Source organism: Drosophila grimshawi, unplaced genomic scaffold (assembly GCF_018153295.1).
Source record: "Drosophila grimshawi isolate 15287-2541.00 unplaced genomic scaffold, ASM1815329v1 contig_1369, whole genome shotgun sequence".
Classification (NCBI taxonomy): domain Eukaryota; kingdom Metazoa; phylum Arthropoda; class Insecta; order Diptera; family Drosophilidae; genus Drosophila; species Drosophila grimshawi.
This window is the reverse complement of record NW_025062891.1, coordinates 237,429-254,183: the sequence shown is the minus strand read 5'-3', so window position 1 is coordinate 254,183 and position 16,755 is coordinate 237,429. Positions and strand designations below refer to the sequence as shown.

Sequence of the window (16,755 nt, the reverse complement as noted above, 5' to 3'; positions counted from 1 at the left end):
ACCTGACTTAAGAGGCGTTCCAAATAGCGCTCCGGCTGGGGAGGTCATAAAACTGGCAGTGCCACCAGAAAAATAAAAAAAAAATAAACATCTGTGTGTATGTGTATGTGTGTGTGTGTGTGTGTGTGTGCAACCAAGCAAAAGCCTTTTGGCCGCAATCGAGGCGAACCGAGTGGGTGTTGCTTAGCCAACTTCGCTTATCTGGCCATAAAGAGCTGAAGTTGTAGCTGAAGCTTTGGCTGTCGACTTGCCCCCAAGTGGAGGCAACCACGCATGAGCGTCTTGCTCTTGCCTACGTGTTATCACGAACACTTCAAAACTGCACCGCGCAAAATGAAAAACTGAAAAACCGAAAAACCGAAAGCTGAAACGCTGAAACGCTGAGAGCCGAAAACCAGCACAGATCTTAAGATCAAAGTAAGAAAGTTGCAGTTGGTCCACAATGACTGTTAGATGCTCTATTCTCTACATTCTTTGTTTACTTTGGTTTTGCTTTGATGATTTTTAGATCATTCAATTTATTATTTTATAAAATGTATACCTTTAACCAATTACTTTATTTTTATTGTCAAAAAATAAAGCAATTCTTTCAAATGTTGATTTTCAATATACGCTTTGAAGTTAGAGTACTGCTCTTGGAATACATATCATTATATATGTATATAGCAACAACATAATCATTATAAATATCGAAATGCTTAAGAGTTTTTACGATTTTTTTCTTCCACTTCTAAAAACGTATTCATAAGTTTCTTAAGCTTATATATTTGAGAACGACACATTGGAAAACATTTCTTATCAGAGTGGTGTTATTATAATAAACTTATATAATATAATAATATAAAAAATATCTAATAAAATAAAATGCAACAATTTTTCAGCATTTGTAAAGTCAAATGGATATTAGACCCCCAAAAATCTTCAAATTTACACAGAGTATAACTCATCGATGAATGTGCGAGTTTTCACATTTTCTGCGAGTGCAGCCTGCAGCTCTTTCACTTTTCTCATGCGCATACACAATTTGCAGTGCAGATCGTTCGATAAACGCTCAAATACCTGCACAAGCTTTGTATGTGGAGAGCACGAATTTCTGAACTTTGAATGCCACTCAAATTACAACAATGGTCTGGCGCTGGTTAGCAATTGCCCCATCCCACACCCCCATTCCCCAGCCAGTGTGTGGGGCATGTAACCTTAGACCATGACTTAGGCCATTAAAGCAAATTTGTTGGCCGCTGCCAAGCGAACCAGTTGAAATAAAATTGTTAAAATTGAATAAATATACATATCCACATTAATGTATTAAAATTACACAGCGTTAACAGCGTTAACAGCCGAAGGTGAAGGTCTAAAGTTTCTGGCTTCATATTTAAAGTTTATTTGTTGATTTTATCATCAGTCCGTGTCACGGTGCTTGACATTTTTTAATGAGTTCTCTGTGGCCTGTCAATGACTTGTGTCAATTGTAAGCCGGTTAGAGTCGTTTGGGCGAAAGCGCTTAACTGCGAGATACCCTGTAGCAATGCAGTAATATGTGAAGTATTTATCACAAAAATATAAATAAATTGAAAGATATGATATAGATAAATAAATTAGGATTCTATATGGCTTATAGATATTAATCAAATTGTATTCCTATACATCAATGTGATTAAACAGGTGATTTCATCAAAAAAATATATAGGACAGGTTTTCTATATATATGTAGATAGTTAGATAGATATATTTATTTAAATTAGGCTATTTATTATATATTATATTAATCAAATCGTATCCACTCTACATCAATGTAACTAAACAGGTGTGTTTATTAAAACCATACATCTATCTCAAGATTTTACAATCTGCTCGTATTTTAATGAACGCACTTTGAGAAACTATGTCATCAATTGTTGAATTGGTTGAAGTATTTGAAGCATCTCAATGCCAATTTGACACAAAAGGTACAGGGTATTACAACAAACAAAACAGATGGGTTAGGTCAGGGCCCTTGAGTCAAACCATTGTCAGCAGCTTTGTTAAAGTTAAAGTCGTTCTAATTAATTAGAGCATCGGATGCCGCACATAGCACACTGTGCCTGGCCATGCATTGATCACTGCTGCTGTGGCATCGCTGACTGACTCATGTGCTGTAAAGAACAAGAAGTACTCTTTGTAATTTGGCGTTGATATGCCGCACAGCAATGCATAGCACAGCACCAACAATAATAAGCAGAGAGCTGGCAACCAAACGTTGATGATCATGATCATTACAATCATGAGCTGCAGACAGTGAGAACGGGGTGAGAGAGAGAGCGAGAGAGAGAGATGGAGAGAGAGAGAGAGAGAGAGAGAGAGAGAGAAGTGGAGGCTGAGAACAAGTTGGGCGACTAGCATGTTTTCCAGTTTTTCCAATTTTCATTGCACTAAACGAAATCAGTGCTCATGATCTGTACATTAGCGTCGTGTGCTGATCACGCAGATTGCCCACACAAATACATATACAAATACAAATACAAATACAAATACAAATACATAGACAACACAGACATGCAGCGTGCAACATGGATGCACACACATAAACAGTTGACTGATCCATGCTGTTGTTGACCAGTTTCGAAGTGTTGTTCGCAAGTGGATATACAATATATATAAATCTAACAATCGCACTGGCCAGGATGGCGACGATAGCGACACTTGCCCAACAACGATTACCACATCTTGTCACGTTGGTCAGCTATGCAAATATGAGCCTAGTTTTGTGTCCGGTGGCATCGTCTTGCCTGCTCCTGCAGTGCCAACATTTCCTATGAAGTCATCATCGGAGTCTGTGGCGCGAACCGTTAGAAATGTCATTACATAAACACAGTATTTTAATTTAAAAATTATGCAAATTTAGCCACAAGTGGGCAACAAGTGGTTTGCAGCGAGTGGGCGTTTGACTGATGGGCGTGAAAGCCATTGAAAACATTTAGAGACGACTGCCTGCAATGCAGCATCCACAAGTGCATCTCTCTCACTCTCTCTCTCTCTCTCTCTACCTCTCTCACTTTATTATGTGCGGGGGCTTCAAGTGTTTGCCGCCAAACGTTGCAGAAACAGGTAAACGTTTGTGCAGATCTCACTTTGAGTCTGCTATTCGGTAAAATAGTTGTTGATCGTTTAAGTTTTAGAGACTTGTTATGGGCACTAAAGCGGCATAAGAATGCAATTGTAGATTCTTGTGCTTAATCAAAATACCAAATGATGATATTTATGATTCTTTTATTATCATTTGTCACACTCAATTTACTGCGGCTCTCAAAATAATAGCAGTGAATTCTTTCTCAAATCATTGGAGTGGCATTTGTTCTATGGAATATGATTTCTTATGCGTTTGAAAACTATTAAAATTGATCTGGAGTCAGCCAAACATATATTTAATATTATTAAGAATTTTGTTCTCTCATGATGTCCGACTATTTATAGTTATTTTATTTCAACAAAGATATCATCAAGTTTTGTAGAATGTAGTGGCTATTGTGCCCCACTCTGAGACTATAACTCTTCCATCAATCCTAATTTCTACACGAATGTGAAAATCTAATTATCACAAATCAGGCAAAGTTCGCAACTGACTAAACATAGTTTAGCTAGCAGACTTCTTCGTCTTTAGTATCTTATCAAGTATTCCAAGTTTGGTATTAACCACCTAGAAGACTTTTAAATTGTCTGAGACTTCGAGACATTTGTCTCTCTTCCTCAGGTGTTGCCGTGTTTGTTAGGATAAATACAATATTTTATAAATAGGATCCATCTTGGTAATGCCTGTTCATAGAACTGATTTCGCTTACTGGCATATTAAGTTTCAATTGCTAAGTATATATGTTAGATTAGGTGTTAGGGTCTCTTGAATACTTTTACCAATTCTAGGAGCATGATCGCTATATCGATAAACTATTAAGCTCATATTTGATATTATTTTTGACTATTTTTGGCACAATCACGTCATCTTATCAACAACAGACAGTGTCACCTGTTATATAAGCAATACGTAACTTGTAATTTTATCAGAATTCAGATTCGTGTTCAGAATTCTCGTTGTTTACCTTGTTGCACGTAGCTGCTCACGTTTTTCAGATTTCTGTGATTTCGGCTGCTCAATTTGGTTGAACTTTTGCGCGCAAAAAAAAAGAAAAGAAAGAAAAACAACACAACCAAAAAAAAACCTGTTGAACAAGATCTGTTTGACTGTTTCGGTCGGTGTCTTGTTGATTTTATAATTATATATTTATTTATTTATGTTTCGGGCTTTTATGGCTTGTGTATAGCGTCAGAATATGTATAAATGTGGTTACCGTATTTGTTTTGTTTATATTTTTTGAACTCTTTGCGTATTTTCTAGAGCTGAAAGCCAAACAGCTGTGTTTGCACAATTCGCTTCTTGTTGTTAAGTGTATGTGTGTGTGTGTGGGGGTTTATATACATTTGTTTCTATAATTACAATAGATTTATTTGACAGACCAACTGTCAAACTTCAAGCACGAAACAAGAAAAGTCAACAACGATTTTTAAGAAGCCGTTGTCAATGCACTTTTTTTACGCTTTGTTTAAATGGAATTTCAAGCTACTCCACTTTTGTTGTTGTTTTTAATTTATGCACTTACATTTACACACACACAACTGTATATCTGTGTATGTGTGGAATGTAAGCCAAGCACAAAATAATGAAAGAAAAATAAAGTCGCTGACATTTGAAGGTTATTCGGGGCCATTTCATTAAACAATGTGAATGCTTCAGCGTAGTAATTACACATAAACAGACACAGATATATATACGAGTGTATTTATCTAGATAAATTATGGAGTTTAGCAATATTGAAGAGCTGGTAGAGTACAATGAACAATCGTTAGCTAACAAATGCAAATTGCATATCATTTTCCTTATTGTGCGATGCGGAAAACTCTCAGCACAATAATAGACTACTTATAAGGCAATATAGACGTCATATAGCTCTAGCCAATTAAAATCAAATGAGAACGAATAGACAGCATAACGAAGATTGCAGAAAACTAATATACTCTTATACCTTCAATAACAGAGTAGAATAATAGATGCCTGTTACACACCCAGCCTTGCTTCTTTCACACTTTGATTTGAACTCATTTGCTTAACTGTTTTATAGGCGCGAATCTAATGCGCATTTAATTTATTATTATTTATATAAGTTTTCTATTCTTATAAATTGTTTATGTCGATGAGCAACACCTACAAGCAATCAAGGCAGCCCAAAAACAGTTGTTAAGTACAATTCAAGTATTCTTAACCGAAAACAGCAATTGAAATTAGTGATACGAATGGTTTATTGGAATGACTAATAAGTTGCGTGTTTATTCCATATTATTCATGACCTGAGAAATTATTTTAGTACGCAGTAAAATGCGAGTTAATGATTTGTAGATAAGTTTCTCAACTGAAACTTTTTAATTAAGTAATGAATCATACTCTTTATAAATATTATTGCTTCTTTTTATAATAACTAACTAATATAATAACTATAACTAACTGTTTATTGAGGTAACTCCAAAAATCATTTTCAAAAACTCAAATTTTCATTTTAATATAATGTTATCACAGATATTTCCAGTTATGCCTGTTTATTTCAATTGTCAACGAACTTAATTGACTCCTGAGTTATCAATCGCGACCTTTGAAATCTTATAAATATCATGAATTCATCGAAATGAATCACAATTATTTTAAATGTGCGCGCCAAAGAAAACCAGCTGTAAGCTTTACTGCACTCAATCTCACACGTACACACACACACACACACACATATATATACAGATGAGCAGATGATGCTCGTCAGATAAACTCAATTATGTTTTTAAACGGTTAAACAAGCTGGAAAACGCACACCTGCAAAGCAACAAGCAACAACCAACAACAATAACAAAAATAACTCTCAACTTGACCTTCAGCCATACGTTTATGGTATGTATTTATTATTATTATTATTGTTGCTGCTGCTTCTGCTGTTGCTGCTATTAATAATTATTGATTTGATGCGGTGTATTACAAAATTTGCACATTTTTAACGCCCTGTGAAACACTTGGAAATGAGGGCAACAAAAAGCCCACTGTGCCGCTTGAGAGTTCACCATGGAGGTCAGTCGGCATTTTCAACAGAGAGAAACCAAAAAATAAAAAAACAAACAAAAACCGAAACAGAAACAAAAACAAAAGTTGTAACGCTTTCGAAATGTGAACTCTGTGAACGTAATTAATCAAAAACTAGAGCTTAAGTTTCACTCGTTGATAGAGGCAAGACGGGGGCAGAACAACGACCACCCATTGTATTTAAAAAAAAATAACAGGCACCGGAGCTGATAAATAATCGTTTAGCATTAATTTAAATTGCCCCAATAGTGCATTATGTCACGAGCGCGGGTGCAGCGAAATGAAAGCGAAAGTCCGAGAGAGACAGAGACAGAGAGAGAGATTAAAAGTTGGCCACTGTCAAGTGAAGATTCTGTGAAACACTGGCAACTCTCACGTGAAAGAGCGAGTGAAAGAGTGCAAGCGATAGGAAGTGGGGCGAAGGGGAGGGGAGGGAATGGTGCATTTCCAACTAAAGCGTGAAGATTCTGTACAACTGGCAACTCTCCAGCTGATAAATACAAAAGGCATTGCCGCACTTAATGCACTTACTGTGCATGCATGCGTAAGCTAACTGTTAACAGCAGCAGCAGCAGCAGCAGCAACAGTGGATGGGGGCAGGGGTGGGAGGGAGACAGGGCACAGCTTTCCAGTCCAGTGGCTCAAAGTGAAATGGAAAGGCAAGTTGGAGACGCACACCGAAATTGACAACTGGCGATCCGCATGAAAAATAACTTTCACTAGAAACCGAAATCCAAAATCCCAAACAACAACAAAAAGCTGATAGCAGCAGCAGGCAACAAAAACAAAAAACAAAAGCAAAAAAAAAAACAAGTCAACGATATCAGAAGCATGAAAGAACTTGAAATACTCTCCTTGCTCAACGATAACAGTTTACGATTCACTAAATTGAATGGTGATCAAATTTCTAAAATTATTTATAAATGGTTGAGATTAGACAAGATACACACTGAACCCAGAAAACTTAATTTCTGATCGTTTCTAATTCATTGTTGTTGAGTGTTATCTTAATTATTGGGCTTATAATACAGCTGTTAATTGCTACATTTGTAAAAGATATCGTTTTAATTAATAAAGTTGTCAAGACAGAGCTTAATTTTCGATTAATCGTTTTTTTGTTTCTTTGACAGCTATTTGATATGGTAATCTACTTTCGGGTGTATTCTTAATTATTAAGTGTGTAATAAGCCAATTAATTTGTACGCATTGTAAAAACTTACAAATTTGACTAATCGTTTTCAAGACTGCTATAAAATAAAAATAATAATCTAATTGAATTGGATAAGTGGACTGTGTGCAGTAAACATAAATCTGTATATATTATCAGAGGGATATACCTAAAGCGACTCTCTCTCTCTCTCTCTCTTTCTCTATCTCTTTCTCACTATATTTTTATTCTGCTCAGCTGGCATTTTCTTGTCGTGACACATTCCATAACCAAATCATGATGCCCACTTGAAAGGGCACAATAAAATGCAGTAATGCGCTTGTCACCAGCTGTCGTCAAGCCTGCACCGATCGAGAAAGAGTAAAAGAGAGTGATAGAGGGAGAGGGAGAGGGAGAGAGAGAGAAAGAGAGAAAGAGAGAGAGAGAGAGAGAGAGAGTTCGACCAGTGTTCGGAAACAGTTGCAGTATCTGTGAACCGCTGACTGTTGCGAGTCTTGGCCCGTGACTCATGTCGTGCAAGTCAACCGAACAAATAAAAATAAAAATAAAAAATACAATACAATTCTTTGGCGAGTATATTCCCCGTATTTCCTGACGTTGCCTGCCACTTTGCTTGCCTGCCACCAAACTGTCACTCATTTGGTTCTAAGCCAGGCCTTAAGCGAGCTCGCGAGTACGCCCCCGCGCCACTCTCCGGGGGTAGGCGTAAACTGTCTAAGCAAATGGCATTTGCCAAGGAAGTTATAAATTTGCTGCCAAATAGAATTGTGAGCGACGATGCGGGGCAAAGGGGTAAGGAATATGACAACGATTTGCAGTTGCATTTGGCGAGGCGATGCCACAAAGCGTTCATTAAAGTCAAAGTCCCACAACTTGCAACAAACACAGCATGCGGCATGAATGCTGCACCCAAAAACTGATCGACTTTGGCATGAGCTGTAAAGCTATACGCATAGGAAGATTTAAAGATTTTATATGGCATTTTTAATTCTTCTATATAGTATTGTTAATAATTATCGATCTGCCAACTATATCATTCCTCTTTAGGATAACTCTAGTTTCGCTCGTATTTCTTATATTATATTTCTATCTGTTTTTCGCTTGGAAGAAGGAGAACTCGAGTACTCCCCGTTGGGTCCAACTACAGGGTATTAAGTAGTTGTTGTGGGCTTCATTGAGTAAAACCTTTTGGAACGTGCGTGCACAATGATCGCCTGGCAAGTTTTACGACCTTCTGCAACGCCCACGTGTCTGCGTACACTGAGAGAAATGCCAACGTTGGCAATTAGAGAAGAACGGCATCACAACAAACCCGAAAAGAACCAGACAAACGCCGACTCACGGCCCACACACACATGCACACACAGGGAACAACACACGTCTAGTCGGGGAGTACCTTAAGTAGGCAGGCACACAACACACTCACACACACCAGCACACACACACAGTCAGAGAGACAGATCATTGAGATTTGAGAGAGCTTTATTGCAATTAGAAGACAGCTTTTGGGTTAGGTAATAATTTATGTAACTACACACACATATATATATATATAAATGTGCGTGTGTGTGTGTGTATTGATGGGAATTAATTAACATAAGTATGGCACATCATGACTTGGCCAATGAACCGACTGCAGTGGGTCCGATTATGCGTCAATTTTCTTGAACTGTTTCAATTTAACTTAATTAAACTTCATGCGCCACAATTGGGCAACGGAAATGGGCGACGCGCAAAGCTGACCTCTTGGATCAAGGCATAGAGCTTATATATAAACATATATATGTGTATACATTTATTTAGTTATCTATAAACTGCGACTTCGTGACTTATCGGCCATGACTGGCCTTGCCTGTCGGCGTTATCAAAACAATACGACAAATCTTATCGAGCACAGACACACACACACAAGTAGTACACACACATACACATTATATAAATATATATATAGTGTTAGCAATAACTATTAGTTATTATATGTATCTGCTTAATGTGAAAATTCAAAAGTACAACGAACAAATCAAGCAAAAACAAATTAACTAAATAAACACGTAAAAACGTTTTAGGACTAATCAGCCGGCTGTGCAATACTCTGTTTTAAGTGCGCGCAGATTATAATGAATTTCTTAAATTGAGCAGTATTCATTCTAAAACTCTTACTTAAAAAATAAGATAAATAGTCATTCCAAGACTCTACTTCATGTAAGTTAAACCAAAAGAGCAGATGAACCATCTCAAATAGAGAATTAATCATTTTAAGACTCTAACTTTAACTAAATTAATTTCAAATTGTTTCAATAGAGACCAAATTAAAATTTGCCTTCTTAAATGGAGAAATAGTTATTCTAAGATTCTTACTTCGAATAAGTTAATTTAAAACAAAAAAAGACTTTTTGTGGTTAGTCTTAGAAGCCAAACGTCATCTATCAACAAGTATTTTTATGTATTGTATATTTTGTTTATTTAAATTTCGTTGGTTGGTCTACTCGAGCTTCAACAACACGAAGAAGGAGGCAGAGGCAGAGGTAGAGGCACAGCCAGTGTGCCCCAAAAGGTTTCTTTCACAGATCACAATCAGAAGCAGAGCAACAATATCAAATGAACTCTACGACTCCAGTCTGGAGACTTGAGACCCGAGTCGCGTCGATTTGTGACTCTCCCGCGGTGTTTGCGGTTTGACAGCAGCAGCCGTTAAGGCATATTGTGCTCCTTGTGTGTGTGTGTGTGTGTCGTCTGTTGTGTGTGCTTGTGTTTGTTTGTGTTTGTGTTTATTTGTGAAAGGTGAGGAAAACTGGCGGGGGCAGCATTCTGAGTTTGCGAGTTGACCTGCGCAGTGGACACTTGTGTCAATAACTCGAACGAGCAACAACAGACAAATTTTCTATTTGACTTTCATTTTTTCGTTTTTTTTTTGTATTTCTTTTTTTGACGAAGCATACAAACAACAACAGAGGCGGTCTCTAAGTAACTGTGACATTTGATAGCACAAGCGGTCAAATGTTGTCTAAACATCGATATCATTTATCTGCTTGCACTGGAAGTCATTCTACACATGTCTGTTATATGCACTTGCCTATCTGTTAAATGGAAGGCAGTCAAGTCAAGTGTCTGAAGCGCATGTGTGTGCGGGTTATTGCTCTAAACTTGTTTGATCTGCCAGTTGAGCAGTAAACAGAGCAACTATATTATATACACATGTATGCATAACATGCGCAGCGATTGCTAGAAAAAGCCTTTGATTTTTAGTTCCGTTCCACATCTTTCAGTCATATGTTACGCATTAGCAGTGCAATAATAGCACACTGGAAAACCGCACGTTTTACATTTGCATGTTAACTAACAGTGATCCTGTCTGTCCCACTTACGACTGTTAGAACGACTGCGGATAGCGTGGAAAGCCACTCCACGGAACGAACGTAAAAATTACTCATAAACAGAGTCGATTCTAGCAACTATATACAGACATTCGAACTAACAGTGGAGCTGTTACCTAAGAGTGTGGAATTGGCGCCGTTAAGCAAATCAACAAAAGTGGCTCGCATTTATATAAAGTGTTGTGACTAATGCACAATTGAATTAGTGTTGGGCGAGGGACAAGTGACAGCAGTCCCCCATTCCCCGCCCAATAACTGCTCTTGATTACAAGCGGTGCTTGTAATAACAAAGGCAGCACGAGCCGAACAAATAAATCGAGGTCATAATTAAGACGCAGGCAGGCCATTAACATAAAATGCCAAATGCCATGCAAAAGGGGCAGCAAGCTGCAATCCACAAGGGGCAATTGCTCTTGGCTCTCGGCTGGCTCAATCGTAATTTGGGTCAAAAATCGGCAACAACAACAACGAACAAAAAAATTATGTATTATCATTAAATTTCATTACAAGCGAAGCACACGAATCGAAAAGAAAAACGCAAACTCGCAAAAATCATGGAACTGGAAACCGTTACAGCAAAACGCACTTCAACTCAAGTGTACAGTTATAGTGACGACGACTACGCCAGCGAAGACCAAAAACAAAGCCAGGCCTCTGTCGGCGTCTGGCTGTCTGTCTGTCTGTGTGTGTTGCCATTTTTGGCCAGACAGCAGACCGAGGGAGACAGACAAACAGACAGAATGTTAAAAGATGCGAAAATGCGTACGCCTACCGACCCCCTCCACCCATCTCCTTAACAGACAGAACCTTGCATGCAACAGAGATGATCGCGTGTCAAAATGTTGCCATCTCTAAGTGTGCTCTATGTGCAGTTCAGTGTTGGCAGATTTGGCTTTCTTTTAGTTAGCTGTGGCAAATAATGCAATATGCAATTTGGCCTTTTAAAGCTGACAACACTGTCGCAGTTCTGTTGAGCTGAGCTGAGCCGAACTGAGCTGAGTCATCGATCGTTCGTGCAACTGATTGGTGGCAGGTTCAACGAACTGTTACACTGTTGCAGCAGCACTTACCAAAAAAGTCCTCCCAGGTGTCTGAGTCAGATTCTATGTCCATGTTGGCAGCTTCTGCAGTTGCTGCTGCAGTTGTCAGTTGATTTATGTTGGCAATGCCTTCTTTGGTATTTGGTTTGAATCCAAATTTAGCCAAAGATTGTGTGGCTGGTTTTTCCGCAAGTTCGTTTTTATATTCTTTACGACGGGTAGGTTAGATATGTGCTATCTATTTAGTTGGCGGCGCTCCTTGTCCATAGTCTCAAAAGCTTAGTCGCTGCGCAAATGACTTCACCCGGCAAACAACTGCTGCTGCTGCTGCTCCAATCAATGTTTAACCGATAAGATAAATACACGCACACACACACACACATACAGACGCACACACAGTGCGAATTATGGACAAACGTCTTGGGTATCTGTATCTTATCGCTGCCTGTTCGCCAGAGCAAATACCGAATAAGTACGCAATTTAAACTGGAAGTGCAGTCTAACAGCTGTTAAACGTACAGACACATGTACACATACACATTGTACATATATACATCCATAAACAACACTCACACGCACACCTGGTTGTATATCTGACAGTTGGCGATTCTCAATTCACTTGCGCGCTGAGTTTTTTCTCAGAATTTTTGTGTATGACTAAACCGGCTGTGAACTTTGCCTATGCTTTATTTATATCTATTTTTTTTGCAATATTTTGTTTTTGCGCACATAAATTAATAACAAAATGCAAAAAAATTGCCGACTTGTCAGTTGAAGATGCACTTTTGCATATTTTTTGGTAAGCTTCGCTGACTTTCCAGTTTCACCTTCGCACCGTTACTTCCAATTGTGAGCAACAAATCCAAAAAGTGTTGCACGCACGCGCGTTATACGACGAAGACGACGACGACGACGAAGATTGGACCGAACGGCAGGCAGCGACGACGACTCACCCACACGACGTTTCGAAACGAACTAAATGCGTTGCCGCCGTCGCAAATCATTTGACTGTTATAAAATTGCATTCGCCTTGGAGAGAGATCACTTTGCAGCTTCAACAGCTTATTTGGCTAAATGACAATTATACCTTTTATTTATTTGTTAAACCTTAAACTTTATTTTACAAATGTAGAAGTTCAAATCATTATTCAAGAAAGTTGTTCTTGAAACTTTAACGTTATAAGCGTACTCAAAAGGTGCTGCTATTGCAGTAAGTGATCTAAACTGATCTGTTATGCAGCAATACTTAACAGTATCTGTTATACTTAGCATGGCACTGTTAATCGTTACAAGTACAGCGAGTTTGATGAATTTTCAAATGTGCTGTCAATACTTATATATATATTATTTAAACATATACGCGTTTGTTAAAATAGGGTGTATGAATATAATATAATATATAATAGTAGAGCCACCTTATGCCAAACTTCTATTTTCACAAAGATTCCAATACGATATTACCACATAGGCAAAGTAAATTTCCACTGAAGAAGAAAACTATTTATTATTTTATGTTCAGGTGTCAGATCCCTTGAAATTCAACTTACCTACTATAAAGAAGACGCCCAGAACGACGGGAAGAAGACTTGCTCCAAGCACAATTTGCCATATCAAAATAGCAAGTGCAAAAATAATCGACAACGCTCCAAAAACAAAAGAAACTAGCGCCAAAATACAAATTTCCTGTGTAAATAGAATACATCTTATTAATTATTAAGAGAGATACACAGTTTTAATTATTTGTTGTCAGTGTCAAAACTTACATATCCAATGGACAGAAGCAAACAAACTTTTGAAATCAAATATAGCATCATAAATATTAATGCTATAATTGACCAAAGTAGTGAAAATTCTGGAAACATTGCAATTAGGACAAATATGAAACCAATTATGGAGATCAGCAGACCCCAAACGCCAATGAAAATGCAGCCATAATAAAGGTGAAAGCAGCACACAAATGCGTTTTGAGATAAATACATTTTAGACGGAATATATTACTTTGAATTTTGCTTTAAATTCTATGACGTTTGGCGGCTGGCCAACCGTATGTTAATATCAATTGATTATACATCGCTAGCTATCGATGCTATCGCTATATTAGCAATCATTTATTATCGATACTCATCGACTAGTCGATAACAGCGCGTGGCTGATAAACAGCGAATAACAAATACGGATTATGGATATTTTGATACCGCCAGCGGCAAAGAAATGCAAGACGACAGCACTGGATGAGGACACCTTTGGCATCAAAGCCATCCTCTCCGACGAGTACAAAACCGAAATACGGCTGATCAAAGTGCACAGCAGTCAGCTGGAGAGCAAACAACAACTGCAGATTGTCATCGAGGAGCTCGCCCAGAAATTGCCACATTTTCAGCACTTGAAGCGTGTGCATGACAGCAACGTGCTAATATGCCCCACAGCAGACATAGAGGACACGCTAGAGCAGCATCTGAAGCTGCACAAGATCTCCGACAAGGTGCTGGCGGCGCTTTGCCGCAAGGTGAACGTTGTCGAAGTGCCCGCCAGTTGGGCCAAGTTGCGCACGCAATACGAGCAGATGATCCGCTACTGGCCATGCAAATTCCATCCGGATAAATACGCCGAATCGCTGCACAATGGCAGCAACTTTACGGCCAGCCAACGTGTGTACCACAAACGCATGGCGCACCTGCTGCGCAACCTGTCCAAGGATGTGTGTGACGGGCAGCCAGTCGGCATTTGTGTTGATCCCCGGCAGCCGAGCATTGTGGCCATTGCAGGTAAGCATAATTCACATACAGAGGAGCTGCTCCAACTAATCACAATTCCTTTCAAGCAGCTGGCAACAGCAGCGGGAGCAGCAGTCATCAGCATTGCGTCATGTGGCTGGTGGATCATGTGGCGCGTAGTCAGCGCGGAGGCGCCTGGCCATCTCCACTATCCTTTGTCGAGGATGTGGGGCAGGCAACGCGAACGTTACGCGGCATGCCACAAACCTATTACGATTATTTACGGGGGCATGAAGCCAGTCGGGATTTGCTGTGCGGCGCCGAGTTGCCCAGATGCGGTGAGCCGAGCTCAGTAAATGATGATCTGCAGGCTGGCAATCTGGCCAAATATGGTCCGTATTTGTGCACTGGCTACGATGTCTACTTGCTGCGCGAACCGTGCCTCATGTGCGCCATGGCGCTGGTGCACAGTCGCGTCAGGCGCATCTTTTTCCTGGAGCTGTCGAGGAATGGCGCATTGGCGTCCACTTTCCAGCTGCACGCGGTCAAGGAGCTGAATCACCACTACGAGGTTTTTCAGTTTACAACCGCTTAACAAACATTATGTGTATATATATTATTTTATATGTTATTCTCAACTGGACAATAGATGTAATTACTTAGAGCAATGCGTCCATTCTTGGTGCTGTAAATGTGCTTCGGGGCTGTGTTGTGGCCGCTTGGCGTGTGGGCGACGAGATCAGGCCCAGCAGTTGGCAATCTGCCTCCAGTATGGTTATATCCTTGTTAGAGCCCAAGAAACGAGTGGACAGCTCCAAATCTTTGACACGCAGACGCACACGTGCCCCTCGCACATAGTCACTGGAAAAGATTAGCCATTTAAATCATATAAGTTCTTGTTCAGCAGCAGTATGCAAAGAATCTCACCTGGCATTGCGCGTTGGTCGGCTGCACACACAGTGAAACTTCCAGCCGAAATCTATGTAAAGATCATCGCCGACAACATTGAATATTTTGCCACTGACCACTTTGCCCTCAGCAGCGCCCAGCTGCCAAAAATTGAGAGATTACATAAACACTGCGGCATATGGCATCCATAGCAATGCCAACAACTTACGTCAATGAACTTGGAGTTGCGCAGCAGTGAGGCAAAGCTTTGATTGTCCACTGGAGCTGCCTCTGGTGCTGCAGGCGCCGTATATTTCTCAAAGGCCCGGGCAAAGCCGCCTTTGCTTCTGATTTCCAACTCATCCTCGGTCGGATTGGTATCCTTTGTGGTTGTCTCATTGCTTAATGCACGTTGTGTGCCGCAAATCTGACGATATACATTGACCTGCAGTGTAACTCGGCTTAGTTTGTGCAGCAGCGACATGTTTTTAATTAATAATAATGTCAAATAGCAATCAGAACAATTGCAAATTGCAACCAAATCGGTTTGCCTTGTAATAAAGTATCGATACCGACTGCAACAGCTGACTCGGCTCGCTATCGATTAGACTATATATCGATATTAGGTAATTATCGTTACGAATTACAGAACACGCTGCGTAGCCGGCTCTATTTGATTCATTACGAAATCAGTAGTTGCACCCAATTAAAAGTCAATAAACCTATTACAATGATACAACAACAGCAACAACGCGTGAGCTCGGCCGTTACCGAGCTCATCGAGGACATGGACAAGTCACATCTACGTAAAATGCAGGTAAGTTCCGCGTGCCAAAGAATCCAAGTAGAATATCAAAGTAACTGCAATGTTTTTGACCTGCAGACAGAAATGCATTTGTGTGCGGCAAAGTGTTGCCAGGACGGCAACTCCAGCGTGGACAGCGTGCAACGTTGCGTCGATCGCTGCTCAACACCAATGACAAATGCAAACAACTACGTTCAACACGAACTGGGCGAATTTCAGGGCAGACTTCAACGTTGCGTCATGGTGAGTGATATATCTGCTATATATATACAATGATATATATAAATTCCAATTCCAATTCGTATTTACAGCAATGCAATGACGATGTCAAAGTGAAAATGCCGCCCAACCCCAAAGAGGAAGAAATCGCCAAATACACGGATCAATTTGAACGCTGCGCCATTAAATGTGTTGATAAACACGTTGGTCTTATTCCCAGTCTGATGAAAACGATGAAATCGGTCCTAGCTAAAGGACCAGAAGCTATACCACAAGTCTAAGTCATAGTCGAAAACAAATTGCATTACACATTATTTCACTAAATTGTTAATCTGAACCCTGTAAAAAAAATCGTAAAAGTTCAATTAATAATTGATACATTTTCATGGCAGACAAATTGTA

At 39.4% G+C, this 16,755-nt stretch overlaps 4 protein-coding genes and 1 long non-coding RNA gene across 6 annotated transcripts in view; 2 read left to right on the top strand and 3 right to left on the bottom strand.

Annotated features, from left to right (window-relative positions):
• LOC6560752 overlaps positions 1-12,655 on the bottom strand; it is a 61,544-nt gene extending 48,889 nt beyond the window's left edge. Inside the window, 1 exon segment of the mRNA XM_032735615.1 lies at positions 11,758-12,655. Coding sequence (XP_032591506.1) covers positions 11,758-11,800 — 43 coding nt within the window. The 5' untranslated portion in view covers positions 11,801-12,655.
• Positions 12,656-13,092: 437 nt separating this feature from the next.
• LOC116805090 lies at positions 13,093-13,732 on the bottom strand. The gene is made up of 3 exons (XR_004365017.1): positions 13,491-13,732; positions 13,275-13,410; positions 13,093-13,211 (listed from the first exon to the last, which is right to left on the bottom strand). It is a non-coding gene; the product is annotated as an uncharacterized LOC116805090 (long non-coding RNA).
• Positions 13,733-13,862: 130 nt separating this feature from the next.
• LOC6559183 (probable inactive tRNA-specific adenosine deaminase-like protein 3) lies at positions 13,863-15,105 on the top strand. Of its 2 annotated transcripts, none has more exons than XM_001986828.2 (2): positions 13,863-14,492; positions 14,552-15,105. In XM_001986828.2, exons 1-2 carry the CDS (start codon positions 13,907-13,909, stop codon positions 15,034-15,036), a joined length of 1,071 nt encoding a protein of 356 aa, XP_001986864.1. In that variant the 5' UTR covers positions 13,863-13,906; the 3' UTR covers positions 15,037-15,105. The 2 variants fall into 2 exon arrangements, with proteins under 2 accessions (XP_001986864.1, XP_032591040.1); XM_032735149.2 differs by having other exon boundaries at positions 13,865-14,492; positions 14,549-15,105.
• Positions 15,022-15,861, bottom strand: LOC6559962 (28S ribosomal protein S28, mitochondrial). Its single transcript, XM_001986827.3, has 3 exons — positions 15,559-15,861; positions 15,369-15,490; positions 15,022-15,302 (listed from the first exon to the last, which is right to left on the bottom strand). The coding sequence occupies exons 1-3, from the start codon at positions 15,811-15,813 to the stop codon at positions 15,101-15,103; spliced, it is 579 nt and encodes a 192-aa protein (XP_001986863.1). The 5' UTR covers positions 15,814-15,861; the 3' UTR covers positions 15,022-15,100.
• Positions 15,862-16,017: 156 nt separating this feature from the next.
• Positions 16,018-16,718, top strand: LOC6559961 (protein FAM136A). Its single transcript, XM_001986826.2, has 3 exons — positions 16,018-16,146; positions 16,213-16,377; positions 16,446-16,718. The coding sequence occupies exons 1-3, from the start codon at positions 16,060-16,062 to the stop codon at positions 16,632-16,634; spliced, it is 441 nt and encodes a 146-aa protein (XP_001986862.1). The 5' UTR covers positions 16,018-16,059; the 3' UTR covers positions 16,635-16,718.
• The last annotated feature ends 37 nt before the right edge of the window (positions 16,719-16,755 follow it).

Coding starts and splice junctions, on each gene's coding strand:
- LOC6559962 (XM_001986827.3), bottom strand. CDS start 15,813: ATGTCGCTGCTGCACAAACTAAGCCGAGTTACACTGCAGGTCAATGTA. Junction 15,491..15,558: donor GCAACTCCAAGTTCATTGAC/GTAAGTTGTTGG, acceptor AATTTTTGGCAG/CTGGGCGCTGCTGAGGGCAA. Junction 15,303..15,368: donor CGACCAACGCGCAATGCCAG/GTGAGATTCTTT, acceptor AATCTTTTCCAG/TGACTATGTGCGAGGGGCAC.
- LOC6559183 (XM_032735149.2), top strand. CDS start 13,907: ATGGATATTTTGATACCGCCAGCGGCAAAGAAATGCAAGACGACAGCA. Junction 14,493..14,548: donor GAGCATTGTGGCCATTGCAG/GTAAGCATAATT, acceptor ATTCCTTTCAAG/CAGCTGGCAACAGCAGCGGG.
- LOC6559961 (XM_001986826.2), top strand. CDS start 16,060: ATGATACAACAACAGCAACAACGCGTGAGCTCGGCCGTTACCGAGCTC. Junction 16,147..16,212: donor CACATCTACGTAAAATGCAG/GTAAGTTCCGCG, acceptor TTTGACCTGCAG/ACAGAAATGCATTTGTGTGC. Junction 16,378..16,445: donor GACTTCAACGTTGCGTCATG/GTGAGTGATATA, acceptor TCGTATTTACAG/CAATGCAATGACGATGTCAA.